This window comes from Carassius carassius, chromosome 8 (genome assembly GCF_963082965.1).
Source record: "Carassius carassius chromosome 8, fCarCar2.1, whole genome shotgun sequence".
Classification (NCBI taxonomy): Eukaryota; Metazoa; Chordata; class Actinopteri; order Cypriniformes; family Cyprinidae; genus Carassius; species Carassius carassius.
The window spans coordinates 5,529,782-5,549,520 of record NC_081762.1 but is presented as its reverse complement, the minus strand read 5'-3'; the positions used below and the strand labels follow the sequence as shown (position 1 = coordinate 5,549,520).

General features: G+C 37.5%; 2 protein-coding genes across 2 annotated transcripts; both read left to right on the top strand.

Moving 5' to 3' along the window:
• Nucleotides 1-1,367: 1,367 nt before the first annotated feature.
• On the top strand, nucleotides 1,368-9,713 carry si:dkeyp-113d7.10 (myoneurin). The gene is made up of 4 exons (XM_059555776.1): nucleotides 1,368-1,922; nucleotides 4,843-5,154; nucleotides 6,701-7,018; nucleotides 8,813-9,713. The coding sequence occupies exons 1-4, from the start codon at nucleotides 1,601-1,603 to the stop codon at nucleotides 9,250-9,252; spliced, it is 1,392 nt and encodes a 463-aa protein (XP_059411759.1). The 5' UTR covers nucleotides 1,368-1,600; the 3' UTR covers nucleotides 9,253-9,713.
• A 5,464-nt stretch (nucleotides 9,714-15,177) lies between these two features.
• si:dkeyp-113d7.1 (uncharacterized protein LOC407709 homolog) lies at nucleotides 15,178-19,739 on the top strand. The gene is made up of 2 exons (XM_059555775.1): nucleotides 15,178-15,592; nucleotides 17,711-19,739. The coding sequence occupies exon 2, from the start codon at nucleotides 17,863-17,865 to the stop codon at nucleotides 19,360-19,362; it is 1,500 nt and encodes a 499-aa protein (XP_059411758.1). The 5' UTR covers nucleotides 15,178-15,592; nucleotides 17,711-17,862; the 3' UTR covers nucleotides 19,363-19,739.

Genomic DNA, 19,739 nt, shown 5'->3' with positions numbered 1-19,739 from the left:
ATCATCTGTTCAAAATGAACCAACCTTAAAACAATCAACTATTGTCTTGTCTACAAGCAATTTTTATCTACAGAAAATACTTAATTACTTGTGTCTCTCTTTGGCCCAGTACACTAGCAGTTTAATAACACTGTGTTAGTGTGAGTGCCAGTCTTCTTCCTCTGCTGATAGGAACAGGAACTGGGGCTGTGGTATATTCATGGCACAAGATCACACACATGATGGAGAAGTTCTTTTCCTGCTGTTTTATAACTTCAAAAACTCAACAGATGTCATCAATAACAAAACAAAAAAAAAAAATTTTTTTTTTACACATAATATAATAAACAGCACTCCTGAAATATTTTTTTAATTATGTACAGTTACAGGAGATGAAGACTGCAGTCAAATTAGTAGTCTAAGAAATTTTAGTTTTGTTTGCTTGGATATAGTTCAACCAAAATAACATTCTGTCATCATGTAATCCCCCTCCACTTGTTCCAAACCTTCTGTTGTTCATTTTGTGTGTGTGTGTGTGTGTGTGTGTGTGAAGATATTTTAAACAACTGTTGGTAACCAAACAGTTGATGGTGGCCATTGACATAGTTTTCATACTATGGACAGTCAACTGTTTGGTTATCAACATTTGTCAAAATATGTTCCTTTGTGTTCAACAGAAGAAAGAAACACGTACAGATTGGGACCAACTTGCGGTTAAATTACAATTTTGGGGGGAACTAAACCATTAAAATGAAGCGGCTCACCTGATAGGGGCAGACATCTTTTACTTGTGAAGTGAATGAATGAGTGATTTTTTTACGATGGCAGCAGTAACTGAAAACGTGTCTATATGCTTTTTGTGGGTGTGGTCAATATACTGAATAATTACTTTTAAATTTAACATGCACTAACCACCACAAAAAAACAAAACAAAAAAAAACCAGATATATTATATACACACCCTAGCAGCCGAGTTTCAACGCGCCGCACAACATGCCTTTACATCTGTAATCTAACGTGAATCTCGTCACGCCTTCCTCTTAGAAAATGCAGCGGCGGATTTACCGTAATTAAATTAGAGGAGCGCATCATAAACATTTTATTTCAAGTAGCAGTCCTTATGCAATAAAATCTAAATAATACACTAGACAAAGATAGCGCGTAACTGGATATAACTGGCAATAACGGAGTGTCTATAATTATTTAGGAGTTTAAATGAATCGGCTCATTTATGCGACGTCGGATAAAACAACCCGTATAAACAGATCGGTTAAATTACTTGTATTGAACGCCAAAATCGTGTTTTGCTCTGACGTGTTTCCTAACGCACATTTCTGGGTTATATGCGCAAGCGTTTCCATATTTAGGGCAAAATGGCGTAGTGGTTGTCTCGGGCAAGATCGTTTATGCTTGTGGACTATTGGACTCCCGATGCGTCTTGACGAAGTGGAGTACGGTATTGCATACTGAGGGGTGTATACATCCACGATGCGTTTTGCGAGAAAGGAGTAACTGTTCGTTTCTAGGCAGTCGTTCTGGGGGACCTTGGTATATTTAACACTATTTTGGGAGGTGGGAAGAGGAAGAATGAAAGAGGTCTTCCAACGGAGCGGTCTTAAACATGAACGGTGCCCTTTACATTTCGTTTTTCCAAGGTCAGCTGGAGTCCGCGCTGGAGCAGGTAGTGCAGCTCTCCGTTCAGGAAATCACCAACACTGTTGGGGCCACTTTGAATTCAATGCTATTGGAAACGGCCACCAAAGAGCAAGAAAACCAGCGTTTAAGGGCGACCCTTCAGTCTCGTGGAGGGAACGGGACAAGCAATGCGTCTAAGGGGAAAACAGACACGAACGATGAAACAAAGCAACACACCCCCAGTCAAAGCCCTGAATGTGGCGTTCAATCTGAAACACTCAGGCGAGAACAGAAAGCGCGAGCAGTTGGTAAGGGTATTTGAGTGCAAACCGTGTTTTTATTGAATGGAAATGAAGAAAACGTGTTTGGTATCTTGTTCAATAACCCGTGTTATTGAAACGCCCGTGTTTGCAATGCAAATGTGCCTCGATGGCTTGGTGCGCAGTGGCGAGGTTTACAAAAACAAGGGTATACACCATTTTGAACGGAAGAAGGAAGTCGTAATGAACTTGGTCTGCTTTTGCACCCATGGATTTCAATTCGCTAATTGTGGTTAAACGCCCCTGTACTTTAGAACGTGCCAGGAGTAACACTGTGGTTAAACCCAAGCTTTAGATGGTATCTCTGTTTTTGAACATGGTAGATGGTTTCTAGGTGGTCTAAGTTGGTCATTAGCTGGTTGACTAGTTCCTAAATCCGTCTTAACCAACTGTTTTCTTGCTGATCCAAGATGGTCTACCAGTTAGCACCAAGTTATGAAAATCTTAAACCAACTGCAAACCATCTACCATGCAAAACACAGCTACCAGAATACTTGTTTGATTTACAAGTCTAATTTATTTAGATCTAACTTTTTTATTTTTTTAAACCAATCATTTACTCTGTTGGAGGATGTGTGCAAGTCTGCATAATTGTGCATGGGAGACTGTAGAGAAGCAACACATTATTTTAGATTGAATGTTTTGTCTTTCTTGAGTGCAACTGTGTGATTGAAGGATGTTTTTCAATTGTCTGGTCTTTGAAATGAATCTTAGTCAGCAGTCTTCAGGCCTGTGTGGGCATGTATACATAGATCTTTTAATGTTTGGAGTATGGCTGACTTGTTGTGACTGCTGCCAATGGCTGGTTTGGGTGATGACGCTTCTGTCGTTGCGCTGCTTTTCATACTGTGGTGACGGTTGCATGGGGAGTGTGCCTTTGCCTTGTATTTTGGCCAATGGAGGTGGTTAGAAGAAGCCACACCCACCAGACCCTGCGGAGGGTATCCATGGTTGGGGTTTCAGTGGGGAGTATCATGAGAGTCTTCATCCTAAGCGGAGACTGCAGCCAAATCACAGAGGAGCCCATTGATCCGCTTTGATGTCATAGCTTGGTGTGTCAACATGCACACAGAGTTTATAAAAAAAAATGCACCATTTAATTTGTTTGCATTAGATGTATCACTAAAATTGAATGGGAATATCTGATCTTGATTCGTTTAAGTCATCATGGCAATTAAATATGTTTCAAAATTGTATTTGAATAGGTAAATCATTATTATTTTCAATTGCAGCTTTCTTATAGTCAGCACTAACGCTCAACAGTAAGAATGGCCCTTTGAGGCTTTCATCAGAATATAAAAACACATTGCAAATTGTTTTTTTTTTTACAATTTAATATTTGCTATAAATAATAATGTGTAACTCATAAACTTATGTTGTAATTTTAGTAGTTAGGACAGAGACAATTTTGGTGAAAACCTTATTGTTGATTTTATTGTGTTTTTAGTGAATGCTTTTATGAATGATTCATTTTAGTGCCCATTACTTAAAATAAAAATAAAAGCCTCTGAAATGACTTTTCTTTTTGATCAGTGTCACAGAGCCCTGTTACTTTCCAGCCTCTCCTTGTCATATAGATCAAATCAGTTGTGAAAGGATAAGGTCGTCATGCCCTAAATGTTTTTTTCTTTTAATATTCTTTTCCATGCTGCAATGCATCATATTACGGAAATAAAATGGGTAGCAAATTATATTTCATATCACCTAGAAAGTGCAGCACATTTTTATCATTAGTGTGAGCCAGTTTGCAAATTACATAGTTTAAGAATGAAGAATGAATATTTACATTTATAATTTTTCAACATCACTAGTTTTATTTATTTTTTCCCCAAGGTTTTTATTTATTTATTTTTACTTTCTATGTTGCATCTGCCCTACTAAAATATTTTAGACCATTTTTAGGAAAACTTGACCACCTCTGTTAATATATAATATCTTTGGCAATTAGATGTTAATATTGTTCATATATTAAGGCATTCAGGGACATTTTTAGATGTGGTCTTTCAGTTGTCTGATCAAAATGGGCTCCGTACAGTCAGGGAGGAATGCAGAGGACTGCATGCGGTGCATTTTAAAGGCTATATTTCTGCAGGGAGGTGCATTTCATACAAGTTACAAGATAAGCGTCCAAATTGAAATTCAGACCTGCAACACTTTCTTCTGATTTGAATAAGAGCCACCGATACCCTGTCACTAACAAGTGCTTGGGTGATTGGGTTGAGATTACTAAAGATTCCTCTTTTGTCCTAAAATACAGATTTTTGAAGATGCCTAAACCATTTAAATCCTCAGACTGAAATACTTTGACAGTCTGTTGATAATTTGACAGTTTTGTGTTACGTTGGGTCTAAATAAAAAAAAAAGGATACGTTTGCTCAGTTTGTGAACATGCTAAAAAGCATTATTGTATCTGCATTATTTTTTGTTCTTAATAAATGCATCCGTTTTGAAGGATTTTTAGTAAATGTCAGTATACTTGGTTTTGCAGTGTAAGCTTCCTAATATGACCATCATAAGTTTGTACATACATTATGGAAGTATGCAGATGTTATTATAGGTCAGGCTTAAAATACACCATTCAATTTTAAACAGTCCATCAGTTCCATTTCTGTATCAACAGACACATTTTTCTTAGATTGCATTCAGATCTTGACATAGCGTAATTGAGGCTTTAAATCTGAACTTTTCTTGCAGAAGATCTATACGGGAGTGAAGCAAATGAGTGTGATTCTCAGAAATGTAAGCTAGCGGCTTTATTTTGTGCCTTTCTCTGCAGTGTGTGGATGGTGCAGAGAGCGATTGGAGAACTATACAGGCTATAACTACCTGTTTGTGTCACAAGAACTTTACAGATGGATTTTTCTGAGTAAATATATCATGATGTCCCCCATTTTGTCTCCATTTTCAGGTCAGTTAAAATCTGTTATGGAACATGTGCTGGAATTCGCCGTTTGTGAGCTGACTAAAATCGTGGAAGACAGCTTTGACGACCTGCTCTCGGAGTTCACCAAGAAGGAGCGGGAAAACCAGATATTAAGAAAGCAGTTACAGGACCAGGACCTAGTGGAGGACAGTGATGCGCTTGCTGTGGAAACAGAGGACCGTGAAAACGACTCTGCCTCTCCGAGCAGTTCCAAAGCGGAAAAGAACAAGTCAAAAGGCCTGCAGGACCAATCACCCAAAAAAGAGTGGGAAAGGGAAGAAACGGAAACCACAAATGGTACAAACTGTTTTATTTTCTAGTAGTTGATAATTAAAATGTATGTAGACTGCTGTTCAAAGGTTTGGGGTCTGTAAGATGCTTTTGAAGAATCATGCTCACCCACCCAGGCTACATTTATTTGATTGAAATACAATAGCCTATAAACAGTAATATTGCAAAATGTTATAAGATAAAAGAAAAAGATATATTTTTGCATTTATTTCCTTTTATTAGGACAAGACAGATACTTGTCATTTATTCCTGTGTTGCAAATCTGAATTTTCTACATTATTACTCCGGTCTTCAGTGCTTATTGTTTTATATATAAATATTATTATCAATGCTTTTTTATTTTTTTTTGAAAAGCTTTACATTTTATTAATTTGAAGTAGGTTTTTTCGCAACATTATAACATTTTTAGTGTCACCCTTAATCAGTTGAATGCATCCCTCCTGAATAGAAGTATTAATTTCTTAAATTAAAAATTATGTAATATAACCTACTGACCCTGGTAGTGTAAAGTTGGATATAATCACTTCTTTTTGTAGAAAGAATTTCCTCCAATGAACTGTGCCCTCTGATAACATTGTTTATTTGCATGCGCTGTCCGTGTTGCTTTAGCGATCGGTTCACTAAACTAATTATGAAAATCAGGTAACTGTAAAAATCCTATTTGTTTGATGCAGTTCCCTAACTTCAGGCTGGTTGTGGAGGGTTCACTATTGTGATGTGGCTTACTTTACTGTAACTCTACATCATTCCTCTACCTGAAACCTGAAACGTCTCAAAATGAAGTTCACAATGTTCCTATATCTATTATTGGGTCTCAGACTGTTGTCCAACTCTTGTTTGATTGGCTCCTACAATCAATAAAAATGTACAAAAACATTACTTTCTGTCTCTTTTCATGGGCAGAAATCAATTGCAGTAGGCTTTTGAGAATACGATGCAATCAGATTTTTCATAGAATGCATGTCTGTGCTAAAATATGACTTTGAGTTCATTTAGATATGGCTGGTGTGGAGCTAATGTTAAAAAGCTAATGTAAAATGAGTATTCAGTATAACATAGGTAATATTACACCAAAATTGAATTTCCCCTTTTATTAAGGCATTATATTGGCCCGCCTCAGTTTGTTTAACGGCCGACAGACCAGAAACAAAAGCACATTTGCCATCTGTTTTTTGAGTTTCATTCAGAATTCAGTTTTTTTAAAGCTGTTATATAAAAACAAAGCAGACCAGTTTTCAGACTGATAGCGCCTGCATTGCAGGTAATCATTGAATAAGATCCAGGTGTTTGTACTGAAATATGGTAATGTTTTCTGGTTATTATAACAATTTAATTTAATTCCAACTAGTTACTGAAATTGCTTTCAAATGCAAAAATCACCTTTAAAAGCCAATTATATGTTGTGAATTTCAACACCACTTTTTGGGATATTTGAATGTGAAATCAGCAAACAAATTTGGTTTCCCATTTCCTTAAATGTGTAACCCTACTTATTTAAATGAATGTATATAATTAAACCTGGAAAACAAGTCTTTGTTTTTTCCCCCAACAGAACCAGACAAGCAGACTGTCATTGCAGTGTCTCAGGACTGGGTGCCCATCCTGGACAAAGTTTTCGGGCAGAAGTGGTGCAGTGACCTCTGGCAGATCAAAGAGGTCACCACCAGTAAAGAGGAGTGCACTGGGCTGAGCTCGGGCACGGTGACCGACATGGACAGCTTAATTCGGGAGACGCTCATGCCGTCTTGTCTGGCCACTCAGAGGAAGCTGGAGCTTGAGGTGGGCCAGCAGCCCTGGTTGCCACTTGATGATATGGAGGTTGATTCTCTAACCTCTGAGACTCAAGGTGTTCCTGTCATCAGCTCCACAGGTAGGCTGAGCTGTGCTGATGATCTAGAATGCTCAGTGCTGGGTTGGAACTGATTACATGTAATCAAATTCCAAAAATTAAGTATTTGTCATTAGAACGTATTTATTTCATATTTATTTTTATATTTATTGTAATATTTCATATTACATTTTAAAATGTGAATATTCAGGTTACTTTTTTTATTGATTACATATAAACACAGTGGCAGTAAATTAATCATAATTTATTGACTCTCCCTAGTTCCTTTCCTTTCCTTAAGTTCTACTGTGTGTCATTCATACCATCTAGCTTTGACTATATTCAGTCTGTAATCAGACCATGTACAAAACAAATAATTATGCAAGGGACTAAACTTTGGTGACGTATAGCTGTGAAACACGATGGCATCATCAAATTCAGTGACTACTGAATTCCAGACAAAATAGGTTAGTTAATGTGTAAATAATTGAACAACACACGATTCACATGTTTACAGTTCTCTGATATCAGTTAATGGTCACATTGACATCCAGGTTTTATTTTTAGTGTTCAAGTGTTTAAATCATTTTTGTTTTACATTTTTATGATTAAATTATTAGATTTTCATAATTTATAAAATCTGTGCAGTTCTTACATTAAGCCCAGTTTGGGAAACCCTGGTGTAATGTTTAATGCATATGTGTGTATATATACAGTACAGACCAAAAGTTTGGAAACATTACTATTTTTAATGTTTTTGAAAGAAGTTTCTTCTGCTCATCAAGCCTGCATTTATTTGATCGAAAAAACAGTAATATTGTGATATATTATTACAATTTAAAATAATTGTTTTCTAAATGTATTATACTTTAAATTATCATTTATTTCTGTGATGCAAAGCTGAATTTTTAGGATCATTATCATCCTTTAGAAATCATTCTAATATGATGATTCATTATCAAAGTTGGAAACTGTTCTGCTGCTTAATATTTTTTCAGAACATGTGATACTTTTTTTAGGATACTTTGATGAATAAAAAGAAAAAAAAGAAGCTATGTTTTTGAAATATATTTTGTAATAACAATATACACTACTGGTCAATAATTTGGGGTCAGTAATTTTTTAAAAATAAAATCAATACTTTTATTCAGCAAGGATGTGTTAAATTAAAAAGTTATAGTAAAGAAAAGATATTATTAGAATTTTTTTTTTATTTTGAATAAATGCAGTTCTTTTTAACCTTTTATTCATCAAATATATTAGACAGCAGAACTGTTTCCAACACTCATAATAAATCAGAATATTAGAATGATTTCTAAATGATCATGTGATAGACTGGATGTTACATGTGACACTGAAGGCTGGAGTAATGATGCTGAAAATTCAGCTTTGCATCACAGGAATAAATTATTTTTTTAAAGTATATTCAAATAGAAAACTATTATTTTAAGTTGTAATAATATTTCACAATATTAATGTTTTTTTCTGTATTTTTGATCAAATAAATGCAGGCTTGATGAGCAGAAGAAACTTCTTTCAAAAACATTAAAAATAGTAATGTTTCCAAACTTTGGTCTGTACTGTATATGTATGTATATATATATATATATATATATATACTTTTACTTTCTTTGTAAAACAAATTGGATGTAAAGAAGTAATCGAAAAAGTAGTCAGAATAAATTATCTAATATAAGTAACCTAGCTATGTCACTAACAACTCTTTTCATTATGTAATTAGTAACAAACTTCAGTTTTTAAGTATTTTACCCAGCACTGAGTAGGGTTGTAATTTGAAATCATACCAACTTTAAGTCGCTGTCCTTGTATATACAGGTGACGACTCTCAAATCAGATCCTCGTCAATGTTGCAAAGACTCCTGACGCTTCCTTCCCAGATTCTTGAGGATGACGATGAGTCCATGGATGCCGTTCCCAGTATGGAAGGGTCTACAGATCCGGCTGAGTTGCAACTCTGTAAGGGCTCAAAGATTGACCAGATGAATAAGAAAAAGGAAGAAGAGGAGGATGACGAGGAGGATGATGAAGATGGTGACGAGACGAGGGACAGGACCGAGTCCTTGAAACCCAAAGGTAGGAGAAAATCCCATGCTTGCAAAGAGTGTGGCAGGAAGTTCAGCCGAGCGCATCTTCTCCGAGCCCACCGACAAACGCACGAGGAGATGCCCAACCGATGCCCACAATGTGGAAAGAGTTTCTCCCAGTCTTCAAGGCTCCAGTCTCACTTACGGACGCACACGGACAAAACGATATGAGCGCGCGAAGATGAAAGAAATTTAGGAGAATAGGAAGGGAGGTTTTCCCAGTGATTGTTGCTTTTGGAAGTGAGTCAGACTTTAAAATTAATTGCAAGTACTGATAAAGGAAATGCAAGGAATGTGTAGCCTTTTTTGCTAGTTTGAAGGTACACTGAGGTAATTAGACGTCCGACAGAATTTAAGATGTTTTTACCTCCATTAAATTTCTCTAACTGTAGGGATTATTGGAAGAAGCAAATACCAGTAATAATAACAAGCTGTGTACACAGTGTAAATATCAAAGTAGGGCTGCATAGACCATCACAATAAGGATAGAAGAATTTCCTTTTTCCATTGGGTGTTTTTTTCATAATTCCAGTTTTTAAAGATTCTAAAACTTTGTCAATATTTTAAACATGTTACATGAAGATGTTGTGGAAAAGGAATCCGCTAGTTAATAGGCCCATGCTGCATGCAGCATGCTGGTCTTGTTTCTTTTTACAACATTCTGAATGTGATCAAACGAACCAGAGACAGCATAACGTGTCTCTTGCGATCGAATCAACCAGTTTTTCATATGTCCTTAACGACTTAGTACTCAACATGAAATACCTCTTATGTTAAGATGTCATACTGGATTTCTACATAATTAAAGTCTCGACTTGCATGTCAGATTCTAGATGTTTTCTTCAACCTTTTGCCATGGATCGAGCCTAGGATTGACTTGAATTTGTACAATTGTCATCGATTGCATGACGTGCACAACCAAGGATATCTTCAAGAGGCAAGGAGTCTGAGGACGAGATGGCAAGAAAATTGCATTGAAATGGTTATTGGAAGAAAACTTGAAGCTCCTAACTCTTTATATTCTCATTTCATTGACTTTAAAAGAGGATCTGATTTTCCTAGTATCCTCAACTAGAGTAGCGTCTTCCTTTTGTGTGAAGTGTTCACATGGCTCAACATCTCGAACTTGGAGAAATGGTCAGTTGCCGGTTTTTGAGCTTTGGTTTCCCCAACATCGGTGGCATGTATCTGAATACATAGGCTTTTTTTTTAGGGAAGCTGTTATCTACCATTTCCAGAAAGGCAGACGGATCCTGCACTTACAATTTTCACCCTGTATCGAAGGGATATTGGTCCCACATGTTACGCACATTCCCACTCTTGACCCTGAATTTTTACAATATCTGTCAGTAATAACCATGATGGGGAAAAAAGTACAAGGTGTTACTGTTACTTCTCGGATCAATACCTCATCAATGGAACCACATCTTTGGGGACATCTGCAATATCAGGAGTTAAGGTCCTACTCAAAAAAAAAAAAAAAAAGTTTACAAATGGAACGGGACTGGCCAGTTAGCCAGCTAATTATTTGATTGTGCATTTTAAAATGTGGCTTATTTTATTTTATGCTATTTAATATGTCCCAGGGAAGGAAGGTACCAAGAACTTGCGACCCAAAGATCACATTGAAAGGGAAAGTGGCGATTAGGCAGAAGCTGCAATTGTTATGCATATCTTTCAGTGAAACACGGTTCTGTGATCAGTAGTAAATCTCCACCGAAGGCCAGAGGGCGATCTCACACCGAAACTCTGATACCCAGGAAATCCCTATAGTGTTTGCTGATTAAACAGAAAAGATTTCACTGCTTTCATTGATTCAGTGTGACTAATAAACACACGACTTTGACAATATATGGTTTATCTGAGTTCATCTTATAATAATTTTTATTATAATAAAGTATATAATAATGCAATGCTAATCGACATAGCTATTATCACTGCTTAGAATACTATGAAATATGTTGTGTGCCTTATTCTGTGTAAAAAGCCACATTATCTCACAGAAGGATTTACTTCAAACACTCGACTGACATTATGGAGTGAGTTTGGAGTAAATGTGGTATTTTCATGTGCTTTCAGATGGAGCAGCATTTACTACACAGAGCCGTAAAACAGCTTTCATTATCTCAGAACGATTTATTTGATTTTTATTATCACGTGATTAATTGTCTGCGATTATGAACGTGATTCTACATGGCTTATCTGTGAACTATGGCTCTGTGTAGTAAAAAAAAAATGTACTACTAATCACAGAACCGGCTTTACTGACAAGATGTGCATTAAATTTGCAAACGATTAATTGTGCAGCACTACTACATACTCTTATAAGATTGTATTGTTTTTTTTTTTTTTTTTTGGGCCATTACATTTTACACTATGAATCTTTAGCTTCTTTCAGATGTTGAGTATCGTAACTTCATTAGTAGACTATAATGAAGTACTATATGTTTAGTGCCTAGATTTAACCATTCAATAAGCTGATCTTATAGGTGTTGCTGATGATTGAGAAGCTAATTCATTGTTTAGCACCCTGCCTTTGTTAAAAAAAAGAAAAAAAAATGACCAGAACTCTTTCTTTCTTGTGCTTTGTGCTTTCACCTGAACAGTCAGCTCTAGATATTGTACTAGTTCTCGTTAATTGTTACTGCTAGTCAGATCTGACTTCAATGTTAATATAACTTGGTATGTTTCATCAATTCAGACTCCAATGGTGGGAGTGATACCAGGAAGAGCTAGTTCACCCCAAAATGAAAACCCTGAGACATTTCTCAAATTATCTTACAGGTTTAGTTATACAGGTTTGAGGGTGAGTAAATAAAGAAAGAGTTTTCATTTTTGACTGCACAGTCCCTTTAAAGGGATAGTTCATCCAAAAATAAATTATTGTCATAATTTGCTTTGATATTTTGATAAATGTTGGTAACCAAACCGTTGATGGTAGTTATAGACTGCCAAAGTATGGAGAGAATAATAGATATCGGAAGTTAACAACATTGACAAATATGACCTTTTGTGCTCAACAGAAAAAAGAAAATCATACAGTTTGGAACATCATGAGGGTGAATCAATAATGACAGAATATTTATTTTTGGGTCTCTTTGAATACATTTCAGCTCATGGATCCAAAAGACTAAAGAGGAACTGCTGATATTAGTAAGAGTGAAAATAGTATGGTATATTTCCATTGTTTCTGGGTTACAATAAGCAATTTAAATGAATATTGAAGGACTTGAATTTTGCATTTGACTTAATGCCATGAAACGGCCCCATGTATGCCCATCTATTTATGACCATGAATTAAAGAACCTCGGCATGTAAAATCGCTCTGGTCCACAGATATTTATTCAGTTAGTGCTGGTGAATGCAGTCTCTTGTAAAAACGCCATTGCAACTTTATGGAGTATGTTTGTTTGTGTGTGCGCGTCTGCAGTCACTGACTTTCCTCGAAGTGCATCATAACTGCGTTGACCGGCATTAATACCCTTCACCTGTTCTTTTATTTATTTTTCACTTTTTGTAACCTTTTTATGAAGCAAAATAAACAGCATCTTTCTGCCAAACAGTTCGAAAGATGAGCTTTGTGATGCAGTCCAACATCCGCCCAGAGAACTGCATTGTTCTAATGAACTACTTGAGGATTTTAGTGTTTTGTTTTGTGTTATGCATGATGACTCCTTTTAGTGGTTTTGTTACTTTTTAAGAATCTGTTTTGTCATGTATTGAAAAGTACACTTGTTGTAACAGACCAATTGGATCAACTGTTTTCCATGGATCATGGTTAGTAGTTTTCTGTTTTATTATGGCATAGTAGCTCAAAATGGATGTGTAGAGTTCAGCATTTGACCAATAAATGCCAAGTATTACTTTTGTACCATTTTCTTTTTCTTTCCTTTTTTTTTTCTAACTCCAATATATATTTTTGCACGGTTTTCCTGTTACTCCACACATCCATACCTCAGTTTTGTTGGTATTTTGAAAGCATTGCTCAGTTAATTACCTCAGGACTCATTCACATTGTTTTAGGATATTTACGGTGAAAGTAGACAAATACAAGTGCTCTGTTAAATTTCGGTTTACATTCAGTAATATTTTTTTGTATAAACAATCATCTTTAAATTGGGAGATAAGTGATGGGGTGATTCATGAAAATTTGTATTTAATCAATATTGTTATTTTACAGTAAAAGCACATTATGATCCAGGTAATTATGAATCACATATACAGAACATCAATAGTAAATATTTTCCTTTTGATGTTGCACAAAATTTGGTCCTTTCTCGAAAGTCATTATTATTGGGAAGTTGTTTGTTTTTCTTTTTCTTAATCTTTTAGGAATGCCTGTTGTAACCAGCGTTTAATTTCTTCTACTTTTCAAACAACAAAAAAAGGATTTTACCTATCACTGAAATGTCTTTTAATGTGACTGGAAGTAGTTGTACATTAAGAATTATGGCAATACATTAAAAAGGTGGAATATTGCATCAATTACATGCTTTGTCATTTTTCATTCTCGGTCTTGAATTCTATCATCCACAAAATCTTCTTCGTTCATTTCTACTAGTGCAACAGTAGAGCGAAGTGTTTATCTCTCAGCTGAGTTTCTGAACTCTATGTAGCTGGGATCTCTAGAAATTAATAAAATGTTTTTCCTAAACATTGATGCACGATTGCAAAAGGCAACCAGTCAAATCGCCTTCGGTTTTTGTTTTGTTTTTGCCTTTCTAATAAATTCTTAAGTAAAGTCCTCCAGCTCGATGCAACATGAAATTAGCCTTTCTGTTTGATGCTATTGTGATATTCTAAGCAGTAACAGCTGTGACGCTTGCAGTTTGATTAGTTTCACTTGTGGAAACTGCTGCATACTGCAGTCTGTCAGATGCACCTTCACAGCAAATGAAATAACTTACAGGATGAATACAGTGTATGTGCTCCTATTTTGTTTTTAAAGAAGTAGTTAACCCAAAAATTAATATTCTCAACCTCAGGCCATCCCAAGATGAAGATGAGTTTCTTCATCAGAACAGATTTGGAGAAATTCAGCAAACATCACTTGTTCACCACTGGATCATCTGGAGTGAATGGGTGCTGTCAAAATAAACAAACCACAAACATCCTCAACTTTTATGGCCTGAGGGTGAGTACATTTTCAGCAAATGTACAATTTTTGGATGAACCTTTCCTTATTCCTTTTAACTTTTTCTTCATCTAAAGCCAATTTTAATCCTCTCTGGCTCAATATTGTAAACAATAAAGCATGAAAACTACCAAACTGTGAACTATTTTATGGGCACTGTAAAATAAGCTACCGAAATCTCTTCCCATTTAATGGTTATTGATTATATCTCTCATGTCAGGTCATACTGCCTCTTAAACTTTTCAATTGGTTTCCTTGTGGCCCTGTTGGCACATTACCCACAGTTATGTCCTCTGTAAGATGTGCCTAAGAGCGTAATGGAGACTGATATCCCAGACTGCCTGTTATTCATGTTGAGAGCAGTAGGAACTTTTGACGATGCAAAAATGCACAGAACAACGCATATCAGTTGATTCAATTTCACTGCTTGCTCTTAATAATGGTAATATTTTGCAGAATTAAATAATATTTTCCATTTATTATTAACATTTATTTGTCATAACTCTATTCTAGAAAACAATCACATCTAGTTCCAATAGGCTAAGTAAATAACAGATAATATATAAATACAATAAAGTGAAAAAATAATTTAGTTTGTGTAGATTATTTTTATTTGAAATGCATTACATTATACTTTTTCCATATATCAATAGTCCTTAAGCATTTTTATTTAATTCCGTTTCACATTTTTCTCTTATCAGTGGTTATATTTCACATATGTGCTATTATGCATAATAGGAACTGACACTCATTAGATTTTTGTTTTACAACCCCTTTGTCATATGCAATGGAATGCAGGTCTCATCATTTACTTCTCATCGATTAATGACAATCACGCGCCATCCATCCACTCCATAACAACTGGAGTGCCAGAGCAGGTGATTCTCCTCTCTAGTCCTGAGCTTTTGTTTCGAGTAACTGCTGATGTCTTTTCCTTCAGATGATGCATGATGATGATAGCATTAAGTTAGCCAGAGAAGGAACGACACATCTGGTTGCACAAAACACATTTTCTAAGCCTGTGCAGATGTTTATTGTATTCGTCTCGGCTTCGTCCTCGAATAACTCGCATGAAAACGAGCATTTGTAGGAAGTAAAGAAAGTAGCTTCTCAGTGAACGGTACCGCTGCGCGCGCATTTACATTTTTACGACGGAAGTGCAACGGCTGAAACCCAGAGGAAAGCGACAACGGGAGTGAAAACGAAGCGGAATTAGTCAATGAGAGGGAGGAGAGAGCGAGAGAAAAGGAGTGTGTGCGACAGCCGACAGGGAGGCTGCAGGACGCTGGGGCCGAGGAGGACGTGGCGAGTCCGGCAGGGGTTTGATGAGGGTTCAGCTTACGGCGCGTTGATGGCCGCAAAAAAAGCAATGAACAGGTAAAAAAAATCGCCGGAGTGTTCTCCCAAGCGATTTTATTTGCGCTCTACTGTTTTCATATTTTTTTTTCTCCCTCCTCCTGTCTCTCCTGATAAGTGGTGATGAGAGCGTGCATGAACCGCGCAAGTCATGCAACTCACCACGTAACGTTACGCTCTACAATCGCTGCGAGCCTTTGCATTGTTATGCAAAGGTGAACGGGTCGATGTTTGCGTTCAGAAGTTGCAGCTGGCTCAACTTTCCCTCAGCGGATCGTTCAGTTGGCTGATGCAGAGACGTTCAGCTACAAACAAGATGGCCACTGGCTCGCGCACGCTGAAGCTGTGGCATTTTTACCCTCCTGCCTTTGTATGTTCATCACCACCGCTGGAATCACCGAAACGCGCCCTGCATGCCGATATACCCGCTATTCGCAACCCGTTCTGTGTTTATATCGCACGCTCTCCGGTCCCGGGCGTCGTGGATTAAAACGTTTCCTCTTTAGAAAAAAAAAGATTTATTGTGTGCAAAAACGCCGCCAGATTCAAGAAAGGCAGCAGAAAAGTGCGTGGCGAACTAGCGAAGCTACCTTGACTAGTTGGTTTAGTGTTTTCCATTTAAATCGAAGAGCTTTTGCGCCGTTTTAAAACGCACATTTACGTCAAGTTTCTTTGTATTTTTATTTTTGTTGTCTTTGTTTTTCGCCGGCCTAAAATGTGTACTTTCACAATTAGTCGGCACAGGCAATTACACGAATGCCACGACGTTGTAATTATACATTTATAAACTGGAATCTAGCTCTTTTGTTTGATTCCCTCACAAATTTGCATGGTATTTTTTAATTTTTGCGACTGTTTAATAATAGATTATGATGGGAACATCTGGTTGTAATGCTCCTGCAATGTGTCAGATTGACATTAACCTGACATAAGCATCTACCCATCAAGATGTCATTGTTCTCATTCATGTATCTGCTTACAGCATGTATCATACATTACAAATGTAAGGGTCCTCCAGAGCTAAATTATACCAAGGGTTTGTGTAATTTCATGTTTTGCATAAAAATGTTTGTTCACATGCATTCAAGCCATGCAAGCAACAGCCATTATAAAATGACTTTTGAAGTACAGGTAAAATAACAAATTATATGAATCAATGTTTAATTGAGCATTACTTGAAATGCTAACTTTAGTCCTGCATAAGGTCCATTCAAGTCATATCGAAATAACTGCATCTGTAGGATCAGTGCACATGAATGCAATCATAAAATCATAATTACCAGTGTAAAACTCTGAAGCTATTCAGTTAAACAGTAATGATGAAAACAAATTGCTTCATTAGCGATTGTGAATGCTAATGGCACAATCTAGTTTGCAAAAGTAGCAATAAGGTTAGACAGAAAATAATATTTAGTTGGTTTGTGATAAAACAGACGTGTGACTAAAATATATTTCCGCAGCACGTTAAATTACACAGATAAAAAAAATATGAAATTTTCCACCAAGTGTCAATTGAGCCCAATCTGTATTTGTAAAGGACATTTAAAAAATACAAATGTAGACCAAAGTGATTATCAAACATTACATAGAAAAGACCATACTAAAAACAAATCATATAATACCCAAAATTGCAGACTTGTTCAAATGGCTGTTAAAATAAGTGTTAAGTCTGCTTTTAAAAACATAAAATAGTGATTGGGTTTAATCTTCACCCTCCACAGAAAAGGTCTGTTTTCTGACCAAAATTTGACCGTGGCATGTAATAATTGTGATGTGTGTTGGTTCTCTTCCATATTTAATACATTTTGCACTAGTGTCAAAAAATATATAAAACTTGCATTATAATGAAATTTTATTAGCAAAGTGTATTGTCAATTAACTTCCTAAAGGCCGCACCTCCAATTACACTGCTAATATGGGGGGAAAAGTTAAAATACTCATTACAAATAATAAATAAAGAAAAACAAACATAATTCTACACCCAGTTGAGCAATTTTAGCCCAATAAAATATGGGGAAAATTTGGTTCCATTGTTTAAAATATTTTGCATAGTTTTACGATTTTGTATCTAAATAATGGAAGATTCATTTGGTGTTTAAATGCTGTGCAATGAATTCTGTCTTTCATTTCCCCATCCAGGAGCCAGGGGAATCACCGTTGTTCCTAACCCAGGCCAGAGGTTGTCAAAGTTGACAATCCCCAATCAGGAATCCCGCTTTTATTTGTGTGAAAGTAAAGTATAATACTCATAACAGAAGCTTCGGTCGGCCGGTGGAGTAGTTTCCACCAGGATGGCAGAGTTGGAGACAGAATGCATCACTTTAGGACTAAACAATTTGGTGTCGGAGTGCGGCACGCCGCCGCCGCTTGACCCTTTACAAGCAGAGTGCACCACGCCAACCCTGACCATGCTGTCGTCAGAATGCAGCACGCCGACGCTCAGCTCGCTGGCCTCCGAGATCGTGGAGCCCTTGGCTATGCTGCCATTCATCAAAAGTGAGCCCGACCTCGACCCCATCTGCACGGTTGACTTGTCCGTGATCCAGCCACTAAGCACGGCCGAGCTCGGCTCCGAACAGATCAAGATGGAGATCAGCGGCCTGGACTACATCAAATCGGAGCACCACAGCGACCTCCATTCCTTCCACAGCACGGAGCTGGACTCCTACAAGTCACACTACGAACCCAGTCTGGTGTTCGACTACATCACTCACGTCTCAGACAGCTTGGAGTACATCAAGTCAGAGCAACACTCGGACCTCCACAGCTACTACGCCAGCGAGCTCGGCGCCATCAAGACCGAGTACGAGCCTAACCTCATGTCCAGCCACATCAAGACCGAGATGAACGGCTTGGAGTCCATTCACATGGCGGAGCTGCGCACCGAACTCAACAAGCTCCGGCCCGAAACCGTAATCGACGGCATGGGAAAAATGGACTCGGATTTCCAATCGGGAAACCTTTACGAACTGACGTCCGTCCAGGTGAGCAAAGCAACTGGCGCACACAACCAAACCAGCACAAAAGGCCATGCGCCGACTCCACGTAAACCTCGCAACCTCACAGGTGAGAAGCCATTCTCCTGCACTCAGTGCGGAAAGAACTTCAGCACCCTCGGTAACCTGAAGACTCACCAACGCATCCATACCGGCGAGAGGCCTTACACCTGCTCCCAGTGTGGGAAGAGCTTCGGGCAGGCCGGTAACTTGAAAAGGCACCAGCTCATTCACACGGGGCAAAAACCTTACACTTGCGCGCACTGCCCGAAGGGTTTCACCAAAGCGGATGATCTGCGCTCGCATCAGCGACTGCACACGGGCGAGAAGCCGTTCAGTTGCGCCGAGTGCGGTAAGAGCTTCGGCCAAACGAAGGAACTCAAAGCCCACCAGTTGAGCCACACAGGAGAGCGGCCCTTTTGCTGTTCGCTGTGTGGCAAGAGCTTCACTAAAGAGTCAAGTTACCGCAATCACCAGCAAATCCACACAGGCGAGAAGCCCTACAGCTGCTCCCAGTGTGGAAAAACATTCAGCAATTCAGGGGTCCTCAGAACACACGAGAAGATTCACTCCGGGGAAAAACCATTCGGCTGCACCCAGTGTGGCAAAAGTTTCGGTCGCTTGGGACATCTTAAAGCACACCAGCAAATTCACACGGGCGAACGGCCGTACACTTGCCAGCAGTGTGGGAAGAATTTCAGCCAATCAGGTCATCTCAAAGCACACGAGCAGATTCATAAAAGAGAACAGCCCGATCTTAGCAGTGGCAGCAGTGGCAGTAACGATAGTAGCTAAAAGAAACCTCATTGTGTCTCAAAAGTATTCCTTTTTTTTTTTTTTTTAATTTCTTTTTTCTATAAAAGCTACAATATATATAAATATATTATAAAATATATATGTTTCATTATGTTTTCATACCTTACGTCTCCTCTCCTTTTCTTAATCTTTTCTTTTGGGTACATTTGTGACTGATTTTCTCTTATGAAAGTCTCTCTGTTTGGGATCAGTGAGCTTACAGAGTCTTTGTATCTTGTCTGATCTGTGTCGTAGTGAGTGCCATTCTAGTTTCTTTCCTCCAGTAAAATACTCAGTGTACACGTTTTATTGCTAATATGTAATTCTTAAACCATGTACTGGAATGAATTATTAAAGAAACTAATGTAAAAAAACAA